The 21,419-nt window shown below is 41.8% G+C and overlaps 2 protein-coding genes across 2 annotated transcripts; one reads left to right on the top strand and one right to left on the bottom strand.

Annotated features, from left to right (window-relative positions):
* Positions 1-1,621: 1,621 nt before the first annotated feature.
* Positions 1,622-12,044, bottom strand: casq1a (calsequestrin 1a). The gene is made up of 11 exons (XM_054766985.1): positions 11,701-12,044; positions 6,371-6,464; positions 6,177-6,277; positions 5,942-6,053; positions 5,684-5,757; positions 5,374-5,504; positions 5,249-5,294; positions 5,106-5,160; positions 4,934-5,034; positions 3,678-3,752; positions 1,622-3,609 (listed from the first exon to the last, which is right to left on the bottom strand). Exons 1-11 carry the CDS (start codon positions 11,935-11,937, stop codon positions 3,337-3,339), a joined length of 1,299 nt encoding a protein of 432 aa, XP_054622960.1. The 5' UTR covers positions 11,938-12,044; the 3' UTR covers positions 1,622-3,336.
* Positions 12,045-17,171: 5,127 nt separating this feature from the next.
* On the top strand, positions 17,172-21,339 carry LOC129176926 (crystallin J1A-like). The gene is made up of 10 exons (XM_054767453.1): positions 17,172-17,269; positions 17,603-17,669; positions 18,018-18,194; positions 18,325-18,423; positions 18,503-18,595; positions 18,670-18,826; positions 19,850-19,965; positions 20,139-20,216; positions 20,323-20,462; positions 20,539-21,339. The coding sequence occupies exons 2-10, from the start codon at positions 17,603-17,605 to the stop codon at positions 20,635-20,637; spliced, it is 1,026 nt and encodes a 341-aa protein (XP_054623428.1). The 5' UTR covers positions 17,172-17,269; the 3' UTR covers positions 20,638-21,339.
* The last annotated feature ends 80 nt before the right edge of the window (positions 21,340-21,419 follow it).

The raw sequence follows: 21,419 nt of genomic DNA on the forward strand, positions 1-21,419 counted from the left end.
TTGTGTCTGGTGATGTGCATTGCGGCTTGTCGGGGGTGAGGGCGCTGAGGATCGATGATTAGTGTCGATCATTGTCTGATCTCCTTTGCAACTGGTGTTGATGTCACCAAGTTGGACCGTAGGGAGGACAGTCTTAGTGGTCTTTCTCTCGGCATCCGACAGCACATATCCATTATAGTCAGGGAGGTGCTGGGCTGGGGAGGAGACTCTTGAACCTCACGATGACCATTCCGTCTTACAGTATCACTTCAGACCACTGGACTCTGGCGGTGAACAACCGCGATTGAGACGGTAACTACAGCATCTATGCTTGGTCTGTCCCCAGGGGAGCTTCCATTGGGCCGAGTAAATATTGGTTATCGCCTCCTATGCTTTCCGTAGTCTTCAGCTCATCGGGCACTAACACGTACTGTAGGTGTCACGAATGAGACTAGGCTCCTTTAAAGCAAGGATCTTGATTGGTTCTAAGCCATTAGTCATGCGCAGTGCTTATAAGGATGATTGACTTTTTTTCTCATAAATTTACGACTTTATTCTTGTCAATTTGCGACTTTTTTCCTCGTAAGTTTACGACTTTATTGTCATAAATGAACAACTTTTTTTCTCGTAAATGTACAGCTTTTTTCTTGTAAGTTTATGATGTAATTCTCGTAAATGTACGACTTGATTCTCGTGAACTTCCGCCCTTTTTCTCGTAAGTTTACGACTTAGTTCTCGTAAATGCACAACTTTTTTTCTCGTAAATTGGCAACTTCTTTCGTGTAAGTTTATGACGTTATTCTCGTAAATGTACGACTTTGTTCTCATTAATTTCCGACTTTTTTTCTAGTAAATTTCCGACTTTATTCACGTAAATCTACGATTTTATTCTCGTAAATGTACAACTTTTTTTTTGTAAATTTACAGCTTTTTTCTTGTAAGTTTATGATGTAATTCTCGTAAATGTACAACTTGATTCTCGTGAACTTCCGAATTTTTTTCTCGTAAGTTTACGACTTAGTTCTCGTAAATGCACAACTTTTTTTCGCGCAAATTTGCAACTTCTTTTGTGTAAGTTTTTGACGTTATTCTCGTAAATGTACGACTTTGTTCTCATTAATTTTTGACTTTTTTTCTAGTAAATTTCCGACTTTATTCACGTAAATGTACAACTTTTTTTTCTCGTAATTTTATTTTTTTTTCTTGTAAATTTACGAATTTAGTCTCATAAAGTTATAACATTATTCTTGAAATCTCAGATTTTTAATTTTCAATGTGGCCCTAATACTCCGCCCTATTGCTGTGATTATAAAATAATAAAAAAAACCAACTAAATTGACTGAAATAGTGTTCCAGTTCACTGCATTTGTTTTGTATTTAAGGTGCGTCCACAGTGATTCCATCCAAACGGCTGTTATTGGCAGAGAACTCGCCCCCCCCCGTCATTTTGCACCACAAAAGAGTCAAACCAGTCCACTTTGGAGGATAAATGCGTAATCTTGCACCATCCCCTCAGAGTAGAGCTGTCCTACCTGGTCTTTGACGTACAGTACAACTGAAGAACCTCATCTAAGACGAACAATGACAAGGATATGAGAACATGAGAATATTCTTCAACACAGTGGTGTCTGTTTCTGTCCAAGCTGTCATTTATTTAAGACTTCACAGTAAGTAATTTCTCTCGTTACAAAAATAAAAGATGGCTGTTGCTCTAAAACATCCATGTGATGTGCAGTGTCACAATGACTTGGCAGAGGCAGCTGGTGAAACTTCGACACACGTCGGTGAAGAAAGCTGTGAGCACCTTTAGATTGGACTGTGTTTGTTTTTTGCACCGGGGCAAAGGGGACATAAATGAAACGTGGCACGGTGCAACACTGCAACTCTCCAGTACTAAAACACCAATCGCATAAAAGCGCTAGAGTGCATTTGACTTGAATTTGCTTGGGTTTTGTTTATTTTTGTCATAAAAGTCACCTTTTGATTGTGCGGACTTGGGGTTAATGGGGCGGGGGCTGCGGGAGTCATGGAATTTGGAGAATATAATGAAGAGATATTACAGCGGAACCCGTTTATGTTGACGCCCCTCGGACTGGCTGGCCGACATCGACATAAGCTGGCTGATTTTCTTGTGAACCTACGGCAGTTTGTTGATATTTTTCAGTCATCCTATTATTTTGTACTCATATCTACCAGAGCTGCTGTGGTCGTTCCTCTCTATGTGTCGACTACCACGATAACACTTTTGTACATGTGCAAATCTTTCTTCCGGAGGCGAATTCAAATGGGTGTACAGTGTTCCCTCGTTTAGCGCGGGGGATAGGTTCCCAAAATAGCCCGAAATAAGTGAAACCGGCGAAGTATCCAACTATATTTTTGTACAATTATATATGTTTTCAGGCTGTAAAACCCCTCACCTTACACTTTCTTCAGAGAGGCATGAACATTTTCTCACATTTCTCTCTTGTTTAAACACTCTCAAAGTTCAAATTCCGTTTGAATTTTAATGATCGACCGACTAGGTTGGACACAAGAAATTATGAAGTGACTCACGCGTATTTCGCTTTTTTGTATCCTTGTTAAAGCATATTGCTCCTGTCGTCGTATTTTCTTCTTCTGTTCCTTCTATTGTTTACAGTATTGGCGGTTAGCAGGGAGCTCACATGGTTAGCTAGTTTGGTAGCCATGACCACAGCAGGAGATGGCACGAAGGAGATTGATTGACAATGGTCTACAGCCAATCAGGACGCAGAAGACAATGGGCGATGCAGACAAAAGAGGGAGAATAGAGACACACAGAACTACAAAACTCAAGTTCCCACAATGCAATTGTTAAAGGGCCAGGTTCGGTCTGTAACAGCGTTCATACGCTGTAAAAATATTTTTTAAAAAAGCACTAAAAAAACAGCGAGCGTGCAAAAAGGTGAACCGCGATGGAGCGAGGGAACACTGTATTTTCTTAGTTGCTGGTTGACACTGCCATGCTTTTATTGTGAAGCTTGCTTTGCACTGAACAGGAAGTCGCTGTGTGCACGTTTTAATGCTGTGTTACTAGACAGTAGGCATGTCGCTGTTGTCGTTTCGGAAAGTTGGCAAAATGACAACGCGTGTCAACATAAACAGACTTTTTACAGACAGAATTTTACGTCGACAGAAGCGGTCGACCATGTATGTCGACGTCGACTTAAGTGGGCAGTGCCAGGAACAACACGGAGGGCCGGGACTTGATGAGTTGGTCGACTTCGGTGGGTTGTCAACATAAGCGGGCTCCACTGTATCTACGATAGAGATAAGGACGATGTCGCTGATATTGATGATACCACTTGAAACGGCATTGGTCAGATTTAGATCAATTCATTAATAATCATCATCGTCATCGTCGTCGTCATCGTCGTCGTCGTCGTCATCGTCATCATCGTCGTCGTCATCGTCGTCATCGTCATCATCATCATCGTCGTCATCATCATCGTCGTCGTCGTCATCGTCATCATCATCATCGTCGTCGTCATCGTCCTCATCGTCGTCGTCGGGATCGATCTCCCCAGACAGAACGTCCTCAATCCAGTCCTCCACTTCGTCCGCAGTTGGCACGTCATCGCCGTCGTCCATGTCCATCCACACGCTGTCCGCCTGCCGCGTGGAGAAGCCCGTGTCAGTACCGCACGTAAGCTTTGACAAGTCAGCCCGGACCAACTCACATCATCAGCTTCCACGACGCCAATCTGGGGGGAGGAGAGGTCGATTCCAAACGTCTTCTCCCAGTGAGGCACCAGCTGCGGGGGACAGGAAGGAGTCAACGCTCGTTCATCCCCTGTTTCACAACACGGGGCGGAGCCTCGCCCAGCTGACTTTGGGTGAAAGACGGCTTGGTCAGACGGCACGAAAAGGCGGCCACGTGAGCCACTACACGACCACTAACTGGACGAACAACCTCCGTCTATCGATTACGTGTGGGTTTCACTTTTACGTCTCCTAGCGCGTAACTGTGGTGCTTTCAGGGACCCCCTAACAAAGTGAAAAATCTTGCTGAAAAACATTATGATTAAAACAAAGACACAAACGTGTACAAATTGTGAGAGTCAGACATGAAAGCATGTTGCCCAAAATGTAACTCCTTATTCAAAAATGTTTTTTTTTGTAGATAGAGCATAGAAAACCTGTTTACGACCTTCTAAATGTGTTTTTTTTAAAAGTTATTAGAGCCCTCTAGACATAAAATAACACCCCCATAGTCACCTTTACACTCCTATTACCCAATAAAGGAGACATAATGAGAGAAAATACATAATATAGACTCACAGATGGTAGCATTGAGATCATTCCTTGTTGTTCTTCTTTTTTTTTTACTTCCTGTTTCTGTACAGTACTTCCTGTCTCTAATATTACTGACACCTCGTGACCAGCGTAGAATAGTAAATATCATCACAATCACCTTTGAATGCGTCTTCTGAATGCCTTCTGTTTGTATTTTAGTTCATTTACCCATTTTGTGCTTGAAGACTATAAACCGCTACTTTTTTCACAGGCTAATTTATGGCTAAAAGATGTACGGTTCCCACGTTGCTTAGAGTAAACGTCGTCACGTCGCTATACTTTTCACTTTCCTTGTTTTTAGTTAACTATGTCAGTTTAACCCCCGTCAGTGAGGCCGACTGGTCCGGTGGCATGAAAGTGACAGTGAAAATTAAACAAAAACAACATTGCTCGGTCCAAGCTGCTGAAAGGTGGCGACCATCACGGAGGGTAAAGGTGGTGTCTTTGAACATGTGAAAGGATCGGCTCCTATGAAATGGACAGTGATAACAGCAGAAGCAGTGTAGTGGTCTCATGATTGGGACGTCCTCCTCTCGCGCCTTGTAATGCTCCCCAGAGAGCAAACCAACCGCAGGGATACAAGTGAGGAGTTGTTCCCTTTCCTTCATGTGTGAGACTCTGGAAAGGGAATTCTTCCTACCAGGGGGAAGTCATCGGGGTCAATCCAGACAATGCTGAGGTGGGGGTGGTCCGTGTTGTCCTCCGCAACTTGCTTCAGGATCTCCAAGAACTCATAGCCATCTTAGGAGAGAGGAAAACCATGTTGGGACTGTCCCGCTTGTTGTTTCTCATTTTGATGTTCGCATGCGTACCTGGATCAGCCTCCTCAGCAAAAGCAATGATGTGTTCACCATCAACATGATCCTCCTTGGGAAAGAACACACTCGGTCGGCATCATTTTGAAACACAACACAAAGAAACAATCAGTCTTTTGTGCTGGAAAACAAGTTCCTACCCAGATCTCATACATGTTGTGGGGTTGCAGCTTCCTCAGAGTTGGCCTTCAACAGCACACGGAAATGACAAGTTACGCCCTTTGTTCCGACAAGGATCCGTTTCTGCGGTTGGAGGAGAACTCACCTGTCATTATCCTCGATGAATTTCACCAGCTCTTCCTCGGTGTAGGGTTTTCCTGGGATGACAACAGGATCATCCATGAAGGGTTCGTAGAAGTCAACCTCATTGAGCTTTAGCTCCAGAGCCTTGGCAACCTGTTGGCGATAGTGAACGCACCCAAGAGACGAAACCACAGAATGATATCATCGTCACACAACAATGAGGAGATGCTCAGTATGTGATCCCCTGTTAGCCGCTTTAACAAAGACATGACTGGACCCATTCTCATCATCATGACATCACAGCCAGGTGTGTGTGGATGATGATTACCCACCTTGGGATTGAACGTTGCAAAGAACTTGACGTGAGGATGGAACTCTTCAGCGGCATCAGCAAAAGCTTCGAAATCTGAAATGTGACATGCCACCATGAAAGGCATGAAGGGCATGGGCTAAGCATGGCTGATTACTATCATGACAAGAATGCAAGCTGAGTTGGCTTGTTATTAGTACAGACAAGGCATCACAGCCACTTGTCCAAAAGCTGCAAAGCACAGTGTAGGTTTTCATGCCATCACAGTACAGATTCTTACGTTCTGACTTGTGACTCTTAAAGTAGCCCACCAATTTGATGTCCTCTTCGATGTTCTCAAAGCCTTTCAGTTCCCTACTGTTGTCAAGAATTTCCACCGGGTCTTCAAGAAGCTGTGAAGGACACGGAAGGAGGAGAGAGAAAAGAGGCAACTCGAGTAAGAGGCCGCCGTCTAGCGAAGCGAGCGTGCAAGTCAAACCGGGGGCTATTAACTGTGAGATTATATCCTCACGAACATCATAGATGAACTCCACAAGCGTGTCTGCTGCAAGCTCTCCGTCGTACTCGATGACCTCATCTTCCGTGAAGATGTACAGGCTGTCGGACTCTTCGAGGCCTAGGAGGTCCAAGAACCGGATCAGAAGGTTAAATCACAGCCATTCAGCCATCATGCTTTGTAGTAAGTAATTATACGGAAAGTCGGATTGACCTAATTTCTTAGCTAAAGCCTTGTCGAGTTTTGCATCAATGAGTCCGACTCCGATGTCCTCGTCGTCAAACTCCTCCAGGACCTGGGCTGCAAGCTGTAAAATAAACATACAACTCAAAATGTCAGCATCATTTATGTAATTAGTAGGACTCATGTAGACATCTATGCATGGGCGATACTGCAAAGGTTGGTATTGATTCGATACCAAGTAAATACCGTACCCGTCTTTATTGAATTTAAACATTTTCTTTCGTTGATCGTGATTTACTCAGAATAAACCATAGGACAAGCAACAAAAAACAGGGATACTGGGTTTCCGGGTGACGAGAACCTCGATTCCTTTTGCTGACTTGAGCTCTTATTGGTCACCCACTGAAGTGAATCGGGTACTCGCTCACTCAATCACTCAGATTCACCCATCACAAAGCACATGAGCAGGAACTCACATGTGCACAAGTTACACCCGTGAGTCACTGAAACTCGAGTCTTTGTTGCTCAGCCATGAGTCAGCAAAACTTGAATCTTTGTTGAGCACCCGTGAGTCAGTAAATGCAAGTCTTTGTCAAGCACCCGTGAGTCAGTGAAATTTGAGTCTATGTGGAGCAACCTTGAGACAGTTAAACTTGAGTCTACGTTGAGCACCCATGAGTGAGTGAAACTCGAGCCTTCATCGAGCGTCCGTGAGTTAATGAATCTCAAGTGTCTGTGGATCAGCCATGAGTCAGTAAAAACGTAAGTCTTTGTCAAGCAACCGTGAGTCAGTGAAACTTGAGTCTATGTTGAGCACCCATGAGTCAGTGAAAGTCGAGTATATGTTGAGCACATGTGAGTCAGTGAGACTCCAGTCTATGTGTAGCACCCGTGAGTCAGTGAAACTTGAGTCTATGTTGAGCACCCATGAGTCTGTGAAGCTTGAATCTTTGTCCCGCTTCCGTGAGTCAGTGAAACTCGAGTCTATATGGAGCAACCTTGAGTCACTGAAACTTGAGCCTTCATCGAGCGTCCGTGAATTAATGAATCTCAAGTCTTTGTGGATCAGCCATGAGTCAGTAAAACTTGAATCTTTGTTGAGCGCCCATGACTGAGTAAAACCCAAGTCTTTGTCAAGCACCCGTGAGTCAGAGAAACATCAGTCTTTGTCGAGCACCTGTCAGTCAGCGAAACTCGAGTCTTCATAGAGCGTCTGTGAGTCAATGAAACTTGCAGGCTGAGCGAGTGGATTGTTCATTTTGTTGGTCAAGTTCTTCTGAGTTACGCACTGAAGTGAATTGGGCACTTAATAACGATGTGTCGGTCGCTAATGAATTGGCTAATGAAATGAATTGAAATGAACGACAGGAGCCAATTGGGAGCCGATTAGTGTTTTGCTCATCTTTTTTTCCTGTTCAAGGCAAATGTCATTGGTCAAGATGTGTGGCGAGGGAGGGGCGGGGCTAAACACACGCCGTGGTGCTCTTAGAGCCTATTTGTTCATGACAAATTTGCATGAAGAGACTTGACCTATTTTGACTTAATTTGTCTATTTAGATTTAGATTTAGTTTTCGTAGGTTTTGTGTCATTTATTTTTTACATTAGTATTTTAAACAATACACATAATTTGGTAATAAATTAATTTAAGAAAACACAAAAATCTGAGCAGCCACTTGGGAGCCAAATGAACCGGCTCTTTTCAATGGGCCAAGCCAAAAGAATTGTCTCTCTGAAAAGAGCCGAAATTTCCATCACTAGTACTTGATTCCCTTGAGTCACATGCGCACATGCACAGCAAGTTACTCCTGTGAATCAGTGAAACTGGAGGCTATGTGGAGCACCTGCGAGTCAGTGAAACTCAAGTTTTCGTTGAGCACGGGGCTCAGAATCGTTTGTTTTGTTGACTCAAGTTCTTACGGGTCACTCAATGAAGTGTATTGGGTACTCAATTCACTCGAGTCACATGCGCACATGTGCAAGAAGTTACACCCATAAGTCAGTGGAGTCTTTGTTGAGTGCCTGTGAGTCAGCGAAACTCATGTCTTGGTCGAGCACCCGCGAGTCAGTGAAACTCTAGTCTTTGTGGATCACCCGTGAGTCAGTGAAACCCGAATCTCTGTTGAGTACTCATTAGTCAGCGAAACTGGAGTCTTTGTTGAGCACTCATGAGTCAGCGAAACTTGAGTCTTCATCAAGCACCCGTGAGTCAGTGAAACTGTAGTCTTTGTGAAGCACCCATGAGTCAGTGAAACCCGAATCTCCGTTGAGTACTCATTAGTCAGCGAAACTTGAGTCTTCATCAAGCACCCGCGAGTCAGTGAAACCTGAGTCTTTGTCGAGCACCCGCGAGTCAGTGAAACTCTAGTCTTTGTGAAGCACCCGTGAGTCGGTGAAACCCGAATCTCTGTTGAGTACTCATTAGTCAGCGAAACTGGAGTCTTTGTTGAGCACTCATGAGTCAGCAAAACTTGAATCTTCATCGAGCACCCGTGAGTCAGTGAAACTCAAGTCTTTGTTGTGCACCCGTGAGTCAGCAAAACGTGAGTCTTTGTCGAGCGCTCGTGAGTCAGAGAACTCAAGTCTTCATCGAGCATCCGCAAGTCAGTGAAACTCGAGTCTCCTTTGAGCAGCAGGCTGAGAGGGTTAATTGTTTGTTTTTTCGACCTGAATTTTTAGGAGTCACTCACTTAAGTTAAGCGGGTGCTCAGTTCACTCGAGTCACATGTGCAACAAGTTACACCCGTGAGTCACTGAAGCTCGTGTCTTTGCCGCTCATGCACGAGTCATGAGTCATACATGAAATTCAAAACTTCGTCGAGCACCTGCGAGTCAGTGAAACTTGCAGGCTGAGCGAGTGAATCATTTCGTTTTGTCGAGTCTGTGATGCAGACTTGCCGTTCAGCTGCAAGAAGTACTGAAACATTGAGAAAATACGTTGAAATGAACAAGAACAGAACTCATCACGCTGGTATCAATCCAATACTGATACTACTCTTGGTATTGATGCCATCGATATTTGGGTTGACCCCCTCCCCTCCCAATTTCCACACTGTTTTCATGTGCTTCTTTTTGACAAGAGTTGTCTGGCCTTCTTGCTTCATGACCATAAAAGCCTTCTTATCAGCGCGCTGCTTATGCACTTTCTAAATCTGTATGAAACTTGAACCTCATGACTGACAGCTACGTCCACCAATGGGAGCACCGCATTCCCTGAGGAAGCGTCTGAGTGGTTGCCCCAGTTTGTTTGGCTGCACACACGTCCCGTATACAAACACGTGGCCTGTTTTCAAAATGAAATCAGTTTAAACATCATCATATCTTACATCTGCTGGACCAAATGTAGTCATCTGAAAAAGGATTCATCATCCAGGTATGCAATTTCATGACCTGAAGTCTATTTTAACGATGCGACACGAAAAAAAAGCGAATTTCATGCCATGAAAATGACATCCCTTCTACCAAATGCTTCTCAGATGACGCACTCCGATACCATGAAGTCCAAAGAGGAAGTGAATACAAACCTAACTTGGTGGAAAGTTATACTTAGCGTTCTTATTGACACGCAATTTATCATCTTTGGTGTGAATGTGCTGAACACAAAGCCAGTCGTGACGGTTACAGTGGATGATCGCTGCTTCACTCGTCACAGTGAAAACAAATCTCCGAAAAGCACACAAAAGACAGATGAAAATGATTTTTTTCATGCTTCCATCGCGAGGCTTTTCCCAAAGACAGTTAGCGCCAACTTCCCTGCGACCGAAGGCTGAAATATCGACATTTATCACCTCTGCTTGAGCACCACGACCCCCGACATCTTCAACCTTTGCTTTTATCTGGTACTACTAATAAATTCAATCCGTCACATGTGAATATAAATACATTAATACTGAGAAATACAAGCCTTCTGGGGTGGCAGCTCGGGATGAATATAGCCTCAGAGCCGCACCAGCTCCAGGGACTATTTTGGTGAGTTGGCAGTGATGTTCCGGTGCTCCGAGATCCGCTGACAAGTACAGTACTGCAAGTGTCAATCATAGCCCGGAGCTGAGCCTGCACAACTGGAGCCAGAACCTCCGGCGTTGGCTTGCGGCCGCGAGACTGAGCCCAGACGGCTCTTAATGATTTACAATAATGCTATTTTAGTACCACATATAATCATTTCTTTTGCTCGCTGCTATCAGTGTATGATTCCTGCACCAAATGCATTGTTTTCCAATGAAATTGTTATTGCACTTTGTGCTGTTATGTGCACAAAAAGTGCATGCGTTTACAATACATTTGCTGTGAAACTAAAACGGTGTTTGGGTGTGACGTTTGAGTGCCCATAACATTAGGATTTCCAAAATAAAGTGCAGGTCTAGTTTGGTAATACTTCATATTAGACACGCGTTTGACGTGTGTACATGTGATAAATGATGACGTCATGCTTCACCATGAGGAATGTGTGGCGTGTGCTGTTGACAGACGGTCCGAGGTATGGCACATATACTGAAGGAGGTGCGTCAGTGTGCACACACACACACACACACACACACACACACACACACACACACACAACCACAGAGCTGAAACTGCACACGCACGAGCTTGACCAGAAGCATGATATCTTAAGTCCTTACAGCTCAGCTCTCTGTCTTCAGGCGGATGACACCGATAACACACCGCTGGCTGCTGACACATGTTCAAGACTTCACCTGTCAGCATTCCTGGGAAAGCTATTTTCCACCTTGCTATGTCATTTTACAAGACAACACTAAACTCCATAATAAGCCTACGTTTTCTTATATTTGAGCCATTCTCTTCCACTTTACCCATAATTCCCAATTCAGCTTACCTGAAGGGACAGGCTATTTTCCACCTCGCTCTGTCATTTTCCAAGATAATTCCATTAGAGTCAATGTTAAGCAAGTGTTTTCTGATACGGGTGCCATTCTCTTCACTTTACCCACAACCCCCAACTCAGCTCACCTCAAGGGAAAAGCTATTTTCCACCTCGCTATGTCATTTCACAAGATAACGCCATTAACGTCAAAATTAAGCCTACGTTTTCTGATATACGCGCCATTCTCTTTGCTTCACCCACAATTCCCAACTCGGCTTATCCCCAGGGAAAAGCTGTTTTCCACCTCGCTATGTCATTTCACAAGATAACTCCATTAAAGTCAATATTAAGCCTCCGTTTTCTGATATACAGTATGTGCCATTGTCTTCACTTTACCCACGACCCCCCACTCAGCTTACCGCAAGAGAAAAGTTATTTTCCACCTCGCTATGTCGTTTCACAAGATAACTCCATTAACATCAATATTAAGCCTCCGTTTTCTCCGTTTTCATCCACAATTCCCTAAACTGGGCTTACCTCAAGGGACAACTCCTCTATCTCAAACTGTCTCTGGGCGACGCGGCTGGATCCGGGGTGGTCATGGTAGTACACCACCATGGCGTCATACTTCTTCATCACAGACTTATAGTTCTTGACGTGGAGGTCATGGACTCTGTCCTTGCCGTCATACTCGGGGAAGTCCAAGCTGTCTTTGCCCAAAGAGATCCCCACAAATGACAGCACAACGGCCACCAGCACCCAGGTCCACTTCATGGCTCCTCTCTGAGTGAATTCGGAAATACTATACCGGCAGTTTCAGATTGTACACAAATGAGACTTTGGTGTAAGTATGAGGAGGCCCTTCCGATCCGCGTCACCCAGAAGAGAGCAAGACCAACTCCTACATCCACCTTATTAAAAAGCCCACACGGGCGACTGGTATTGGGGCACGGGGCGTAAGAGGGGCTGAGCTAAGTTGGTGTGCGTGTGTGTCTATGTGGGGAAAGATGAGGCGGGGGCCTGCGCCGTTGCTGGGGAGACGGCTTTGTGTGTAGGTGTGTGTTTCAGACATGTCGAATTTGGTGGACTGAGGTAATGAAGGCCTGGGTTAGCGTGGAGGTAAATCCTGCATTCAGAGAGATGACTTCAAATCTAGTGTGTGTGCGTGTGTGTGTGCGTGCGTGTGTGTGTGTGTGCATCAAATGAAAAAAAAAACTATTTCGAGATGTGGTACTTTTCCCATATAAAGTGAAGCTGGAAGCTAAAAATAATGGATGCCTGTGCCGGTGTCTTATTTGCTGCAGTTGGCAGCAAAGCGGTAGAACAGGGGTGTCCAAAGTGCAGCGTGGGGGCCATTTACGGACCACGACCATTTACAAGATTCATTTTACAAGAATAAAGTCAAAATATGAAGAGAAAAAGTGGTCATTTCACGAGACTAACATAATATTATACATGTCATTTTAGTAGTATAAAGTTGAAATATTACAGCAAAAAGATGTATTTTTTAAAAGTGGTAATATTAAGAAAAACTAACAAAACAAATCAAGTTAGGTTGCGGAAAAACTTTTTGAGAGAAGAAAGTCAAAATATTAGGGGAGTGAAGCAGTGGTGTCCAAAGTGCCATTTTATTGGCCCGAAACACATTCGAAAAATATAATTTCACAAAAAAACAACAACAACAACAGAAAACACGGAAAATCGGCAGTCATTTCACAAGAATAAAGTCAAAATATCCAGACAAAAAAGAGAAAAAAGAATTTTTGACGAGATGAACGTCATAATATCGTGAGAAAAAAATCCTGTCATTTTCTAGAAACACAAATGTGAAATACTAAAGAAAAAAACAAACAAAAACAACAAGTAAAGTTGTAATTTTTGGAAAACTGGGTTGCGATAATGGTTGCGAGAATCAAGTCCAAAGTGTCCAAAGCGAGGCTGTTTTTTTAATCGGCCCTCGGAAAATTCTAAAAATACAATTAAACAAGAAAATTTAAAAAACAACAGCAAAAATGGAAAAAGAGCAGTAATTTTACAAGAATAAAGATGAAATATTATGAGAGTAAAGTCATAATATTAGGAGAAAAAAAATAGCATAAAGTTGGAACATTAAAGGAAAAAAGCAGTAATGTAAGAAGAAAGCAAAACAGAAAATAAAGTTGCAATTTTCAGAAAATTTGGTTGGCAAAAAGTAGTAACATTATCAAAATAAAGTCATAATATTATGAGAAAAAAACATGTGCGAGGAGAAAGTTGAAATATTTGTAAAAATCAGAAAAAAAACAGCAAAAAAGTATAATGTAAGGAGAAAAAGTTATATTAATAATGTTTTAATACTGTTTTTTCCTATAAAAACGTCTTTGCATGGATTGGTGCAAAACATTTAAAAGAACTGCAAAAAACTAAAAAAAGTTTTAATAGCTGGACATTTAAAAAAAAAAAAACAGCAAAAATGGAAAAAACAACTATAATTTTTCCAAGAATAAGTCAAAATATTAAGAGACAAAAGTCGTATTCTTAAGAGGAAAAAAACTTGCAATTTTAGGAAAATTTCAAGGAAAATATTGTCAGTTCAGTAGTATAGAGTTAAAATTTTAAACAAAAAATGCGATTTTTTAAAGTCATAATATTACGAGAAACAAACAAAACAAAATAAAGTTTTAATTTTTGGAAAATGAGTCAGAATATTATGGAAATAAAATCTAAATATTACGGGAATAAAGTCATAATGTTATGAAAAGAACATTTCTGAAGATTATTTGAAGAGAATATTTGGGGAAAAAACAGCAAAAATGGGGAAAAATCCCGAGCAAAGAGTGAAGGCGATATGAACCGTGTGGTTTTTCCGCCTACATGACAAAGCTGAGAAGCACTGAAATACGTACTGTAGAACTTTTTAGCATATCTTTACAAAATATCAACGTGACAAAGTTGCATCCTTTGGTTTTTCGCCGTGTGGACCTCGCTGGGAAGAATGTGGACACCCCTGCACTAGGAGATCGCACCGGGTCACCTCGGGACGTTGAGGAGACACCGGCACGGGGAGAGAGCAAGGTCGGTGCACCTTCCGATGACCCGTTAGAACTTCATTTGGACTCAAAGGAGCTTTTCACCGGGGACTGTGCGCTTATTTTTTCTCCGTGTGCCCTTTGCAGTGTACGCTCAAGACGATCACCTGTGATATTACCTTACAAATTGAAAGGGAAGAAGAAAACTATAAATAAATGGAGGCATCCGACCCACCCGTCTTATCTGTGGCGAGATATGCACGCATACAGTATTACAGGAGCGGTTGGAAGATGCACTCTATCCGTGCGCCGGCGCGTAACCTTACACCAACAATGTGTGTTGTCACTGATAATGGAGATTCAGACTAATTCACTGTAACTGTGAACATTTTGCAGTCCTACAAGGCATCAGAGTATTACATGCTCCAGATGCCACAGCGTGGCTACTTTACAGCTTAGAATTTACACAGCAGCTGCTCTTCCACATCTACCGGCCGAGCATCATGAGGACGTGACACTTCGTATGCAGATCAACCGCGTGTCATCAGAATCCGTGGCCGGCTCATTAGTCCACTATGGCAGCGCTAACCACAAACTTGGCCTTTGGAGGGAAGAAAACGTCAACGGGCCTTTAATCCATCAACACGCCGCAAAAATATAGTATAGAAAACCTACGTCTGCTGCGCTATCGAGCCAAAATATTAAGAGATAAAAGCTGGAATCTGACCAGAAAAAGATGTCATTTTACGAAATTAACGTCTCAATATTATGAGAAAAAATGTACTTGCGTAAAGTCGAAATATTAAAGAAAAAATATATTTTTTTTAAAAAGTCATATTATTATGAGAAACAAACAAAACAGAAAATAAATAAAAAATACATAAATAATAAAAAAAATAAAGCAGGGGTGTCCAAAGTGCGGCCCAGGGGCCATTCAGTGCCTGCGGCTGTTGTTTTAGTGGCCCGGCGGCACGATCTAAAAATACAATTTAGCAAGAAAACCAACAACAGCAAAAATAAGCGGTAGTTTTACAAGAATAAAGTGAAAAAATATTCACAGAAAAAAAGTTGTAATCTTACGAGAAAATGTCGTAATTGTACGAGAATAACGTCATAATAATATGAGAAAAAATGTACTAGCATAAAGTTGAAATATTCAAGAAAAAAGACGTAATTTTTTTTTAAAAGTCGTAATATTATGAGAAACAAAACAAAACAGAAAATAAAGCTGTCATTTTGGGAAAATCATTTAAAACGTCATAAAAACTCATGATATTACGAGAATAATGTCAAAATATTATGGGAACAAAGCAGAGGCGCCCAATGTGAGGCTGTTTTTTAATTGGCCCTCGGCACAATCTAAAAATAGAATTTAACAAGAAAACTTAAAAAAAAGAACAACAACAGCAACAATAAGCAGTCATTTTACAAGAATAAAGTCAAAATATTCACAGAAAAAAAGTCTAACTAGTAATTTAACTACAAAAAGTCGTAATTTTACGAGAATAACGTCAGAATACCATGAGAAAAAAAAATCATGTCATTTTACTGATAAAGTTGAATTATTAAAGAAAAATATGTTTTTTTTTTTACAGTCGTAATATTATGAGAAACAAACTGTCATTTTTGGAAAATTATTTTGCATAAATATGTTATAATATTACGAGAATAAAGTCAAAATATTATGGGAATAAAGCAGAGGTGTCCAAAGTGCGGCCCGGGGGCCATTTAGTGCCTGCGGCTGTTTTTTTATTGGTCCGCAGCACAATCTAAAAATATAATTTAACAAGAAAACAAAAAAAAAACAACAGCAAAAATAAGCAGTAATTTTACAAGAAAGTGAACGTGAAAATATTCACAGAAAAAAAAAGTTGTAATCTAACAAGAAAAAATTGTGATTGTACGAGAATAACGTCATTTTACCATTTAAAATATTCAAGAAAAATATGTTTTTTTAAAGTCGGAATATAATGAGAAAAGAAAACATAAGATGATGTAATTTTTGGAAAATGATTTTGCGGAAAAAGTTATAATATTTCGAGACTAAAGTCCAAATATTATGGGAATAAAGCAAGGGTGTCCAAAATGTCCAACATTACAGCGATGTAATGTGTCTTATTTATTATGTAATCTGTACAATTTAGGCAGGAACAACATCAAATTAAAAGCACTAAGTGAATACACAGCCACCATCCACCAGTACCAGCCTGGACTTTGTTTTTCCCAGGGAAGATTATACATGGCTGTTTGATGCGTGTGGTAAAAGGCGATGTGCTAGCATGAATTAACTTGAGGCTGCGCACCAACAAATATGCACATTAGCACTCAATAAGGTCATCAAATCTTACCTTTATGCATTCCCACACAGTATCAGCATTGGGGGGCACAAATGAGGTGAAAGAAAAAGGCTAAAATACAGTATAGTTGTCTATTTGTGCACAAACTTAGCACACGCTCAATGGTGCGTTCAAGGACCGTTCAACAACGCGGGACGGGTCGCCGCTCGCAACAAACAACATAAATTTTACACTTGACTTTTGTGTGAGTTCCTGTGAAAAGCAGATTAAGGCAAATAAACGTAATAGTCTTTAGTGGTCAAGTCAGTGGCTAGCTGGTCTCAACCCGATGTTGTGTTTAAGTGACTATAAGCAAAAAGTGAAAGCAGCAAGAAAGTGAAAGTGGCTCTCTTTTACAGGAAGGAAAGTCATAATTTGCTGGCGTCCATGGGCTCTAAATACCAAGCAGTTGTCGAAAGGCTCCTTGTAAGTCCTTAAAATGGTCATAATTCCTAATATATCATCTATTGTGTGAAAGCCTATTTCTATTTAGCGTTTAGAAAAATGTAGATTAAAAAACCGTCACCATGCTTGTTTATTGTGTGTGTGTGTGTTTAACTTGAGTGAAATACATCACATATTTTAATTTCTCAAAAAATACACCATTTCAATTAGTGCCGTGGAGGCTTTAGCGTTGATTTCCTTTGGGGGGCGCTAACGAGCGGAGCTGTTAACTTCATCCCCGGTATTACACGTTGAGTAAGTTGCCTGTCCTGGCGACTTCCACAAGACTGGGATCACACTAAATACTAGTACTTAAAGGTAAGAATTTTCTCTTTCAGCTGAATTGTTATGATTATCATTTGTATTGATGTTATGTAGGATATAACTATGTAGGATGTATTTGTAGGATGTTATGCTTAGAATGTACAAGAAGCTCGCTAGCCAACAATACGGTGTCATGAAATGTTGTGAACTGACTCGAGTTGCTTACTTGTAAGTGAAACCAATGTAGATTCTTTAAAAAAACACGTTCCTCCAAGCCTTTTAAGAAACATTGGATAATAAATCCCTCGCATCGGGACAGTCAGTGACTTTGAAAGAATACCAGAACTGTTACATATTGTTTGAAGAATTGAATATTTCGTAACACAGATGGCTGCTGTTGTGACCAGCAGAGCAATAGGAGCTATAGTGGGATCAGCTGTTGCAGATGCGGCAGGTAATAATTCTAATCATACTGGATCTACATTATGTCAATCTATGTGCAACCACTCACACAGATGTTGATCTTTGCCTTGCAGTTTGTAAATAATGTACATACACTATAGGTGCATGATGCTGAGACTTGACAGTAGATACACCCGCACCCTTGACAAGATTCAAAGTGTTGAATTTTAAACATCACTGTACAGATTGAACAGTATCTTTTATTTTTGTGGTTGTATTATTATAGTGACAGGCATTTCTAATTGTTTGCCCCTCTTAAAAATGAGCAGACCAATGCTAAAATGTATGAATGCTCCATAAGTCATGCATTGTTTCAGTAGAACTGTCGTTGACCTTACAGCACAGCCGCTGCACTGGGTCTATGACCTTCAGAAGCTGGGAGGGATCCTGGCTCAGGATCCAAACCCGGAGTTCCGCTCAGAGTCTGCAAATCCCTTCTACAGGAGGCAGACTGGCCAGCAGAGCTGCTATGGAGACCAAGCATATGTCCTGCTGGAGTCTTTGTCTGAATGTGGAGGTAGACCTTTACCTTCAGTCATACTCTCGCAATGAAACGTTAGCTGGAATACACAGCCGCGTGTCAATTTATTTAGCAAATGTCCTGTTCGAGATTACTGCTGTCTAATTTGTGGAATCCCCCTTGCCAGGTCTAAGCGTTGATGATCTGAAGCAGCGCACGTTAAAATTCTTTGGGCCGGGATCTGAGTATGACACGCCTGCCAATGATCCTTATCGGCAGAAAGACGGTAAGAAGATTTTATTCACTTTGGATGACGCCCCGTTTTAGTTTTTGATGAAAATTCGCACATACCTGTCTGGTTGCAGGTCCGAGACCTCAGCTGCCCATTGACGGACCGTGGAGACATGGCAGTTTAAAAAGCTTCCTCAAGAATGTGGATTCTGGCAAAGAGGAGACGGGTGAAAGAAGTTCTAATCCCAAGTGATTACCCAATGGATGGATGTGACTAACCAAGGTGTTCCATTGTTTACAGGCTGTGAGACTAACTGTGATATGGATGGGATAGCTAAGCTGGCTCCCGTTGTGGCGTTTTACGCCGGAAAGCCGGACATGCTAGAAAATGTTGAGCAGGCCATCCGAGTCACTCAGAACAATGACATGTGTGTTGCAGAAACTTTGGCAGCTGCCAGGTCAGTACAAGTACATCTAGTTTTGATGTATCTTAGGGTTCTTTGTTGTGTTGGGATGGAATATTTTCCACTTGACAGGGACGCCATGTTCAGGCACGTCTGTTCCCCCTGAGGACAAACTGCAATCATACACGCGCCCTGCTCTTTTTATAAGTCACACATCCTGTTTCTAATCATGAGAGGGATGGCTGCACACCATTTTGCTCAGTTCACACTATAAGGAAGCGACGACGCCTACAATAGAAAAGAAACACATTCCTAAGGAGGAGAATGCTCTGGCATCACTAGGCTTCGGGATGTGACCGGCGGCGCTGGCATTGCAGTTGTTTGTGTCTACTCTACGCCTGTCGCAATAACCAATAAACCGATTCATTGCTGGATAAATAAAAACGACGTCGATAATTTTGCCCCCCTCGATAAATTGACATGTGCATGCCAGCTTGTTTTCCTCTTCTCTCTTTACCAAACGGGCTGGGTCAGAAGAGGGTTCACTCTGCATCTGTCTGTCCGCGAAAACAATCAAAAAATCGGGGGTGGATAAAAAAGTGAAGCTCAAATAGAACCCATTCAGAAGGAAGGATGCCAACGTCAGACTGGAGTAAAAGACATGTGGGGTGATTGCTTATCTACAGTATATATCAGTGCTCATGGCAATCTTTACAAAATGTCAGCATGCAAAATACACATTTTTGACCCGGAGTTACAATAAAATTAATTAACGGATTAATTATGTTCAATATTTATTTAGAATGAGTGTGCAGGAGTAGGGGGTACATGGCTTCAGGTCACATGTCTGAGGGGGAATGCGACTGGAAAAAGTTTGGGGAAAAAATTCTTTTATCTCCACATTCTCATCGAGTTCCTTGCCATGAGGTGCCGTGCTGAACTTCCAGTGATCAGTATAGTGGAGTGTGAGAGCCAGATTGAACACACCTGCTCCCCATTCACACCTGATACCATTAGGGAGTCACATGACACATGAAATAATTAGGTAAAAGTATATGTTGGGTAATTTCCCCATAGGCTCCTGGAGTATTTCATCCTAAATGGTCCTGATCCTAAAGCGCTGGAGGCCGTTGTGGATCAGCTCAATGACCCAAACAGAAAGCAGGCACAGGATTTGGACAAAGCAGTCGTTGGTACGTAAGGCCTGCTTCACTGTGTGAAGTCATGGGACACAATCATGGGACTGACTGAGCTTAGCATAGAGTTAAAATTGCCTTTGGTTGTGAGCAACCCCACTGTGAAGCTACAATAACATTGTAATGCAGATTGATGTTTTCGTGTTTGTTTTTTTTGTTGCAAATTTCAGGGCACATTATTCAGGTGAAGGAGAATTTATCCAAATCTCCCCAGGAGCTAATTCCAACCGTCTTCTCAAACGCATGAGGTATCATTTCTCTTGAACGAGGCTTACTTGAAATTGGCAAATGCCAGTAAGTTAAAGTTGTTGTCACCTTATCAATAAATCTTCACCCTGAATGTCTGCCCATTAGGTTTGCCAGGTGCGTTCCAAGCAGCGCTCCATGGGGTCCTGACAGCCAAGCAGTATAAGCAGGCCATCAGAGACACTATGCGCTGTGGCGGATGCACCTGTAGCAGAGGCTCCTTCATCGGGGCTTGTCTTGGCGCTCAGGTGGCACCACTTGTTACATGTTAACATGAGTGGATGTGTGATTGATTCATACAATGTCAATTCCTTATTCTTCCAGGTTGGCCTGGAGGGAATTCCTTCTTCCTGGGCCTCCAAAACCCAGCGATACGAGTCTGTGTTGGAGCACAGCAAGAAGATAACAAAACACCACCAGTAGTTATTTATCTGGCAGGCTAGGAACACTGTGGACGTCTGTTGAGCTTTCACAGAGCAGTCAATGAAGGGTCCTGTCTCAACTGTCGACAGGTTGCGGATGTTTGTTGCTTTTATGAAAGTTTACAGATTGTTCCGGTGTGTCCTGACGATAATACTTAGATATATTATTGATCTGGGAGAACCTTCAGTGCTATTTCTCCTCGTTATTGCTTAACTCAGAACGTGCACGGTATGATTTGTAGGGTGTTCACATTATTTTTTGAGCTGGTTTATTACCGACCCTTTTCTGGAGCTTGTTGACTTACCTGTGTGATAAATCGATTGTGTGAAATGGAAATACTGTAATACCTGCAATCACTTTGTATCGCTCTAGATATGCATCGGTGTGGATTATACTAACAAACTGTCCAATAAAGCAGCAACAAGACACATTTTGCATCATTTTGACTGCAGGTTATGCTAAAATTCATGTGGCTATTATTTTTCAGGGTTTACGGTTCCAGCTGTAAAAATATTACGACTTAGGAGCGGCAAGTTTATGTGTTACCGATGTTTTTAAAATTTATTTTATTTGAACAATGAATCAAACATTTAACAGGCTTTTTAAAATTATTTTGGTGGACTTCTGTCTTTCTCACAGATTCATAATATATTTATCTAGCGTTTTCCACTTCCAATACCCTTGATTATTAGTATTTATGGGGGACATGGCACTTTATAACACAAATAATATTGACATGGACTGAAGGTGTCTAAACGTTTTTGTTGGAATCTGAAATAAAA

Source organism: Dunckerocampus dactyliophorus, chromosome 2 (assembly GCF_027744805.1).
Source record: "Dunckerocampus dactyliophorus isolate RoL2022-P2 chromosome 2, RoL_Ddac_1.1, whole genome shotgun sequence".
Lineage (NCBI taxonomy): Eukaryota > Metazoa > Chordata > Actinopteri > Syngnathiformes > Syngnathidae > Dunckerocampus > Dunckerocampus dactyliophorus.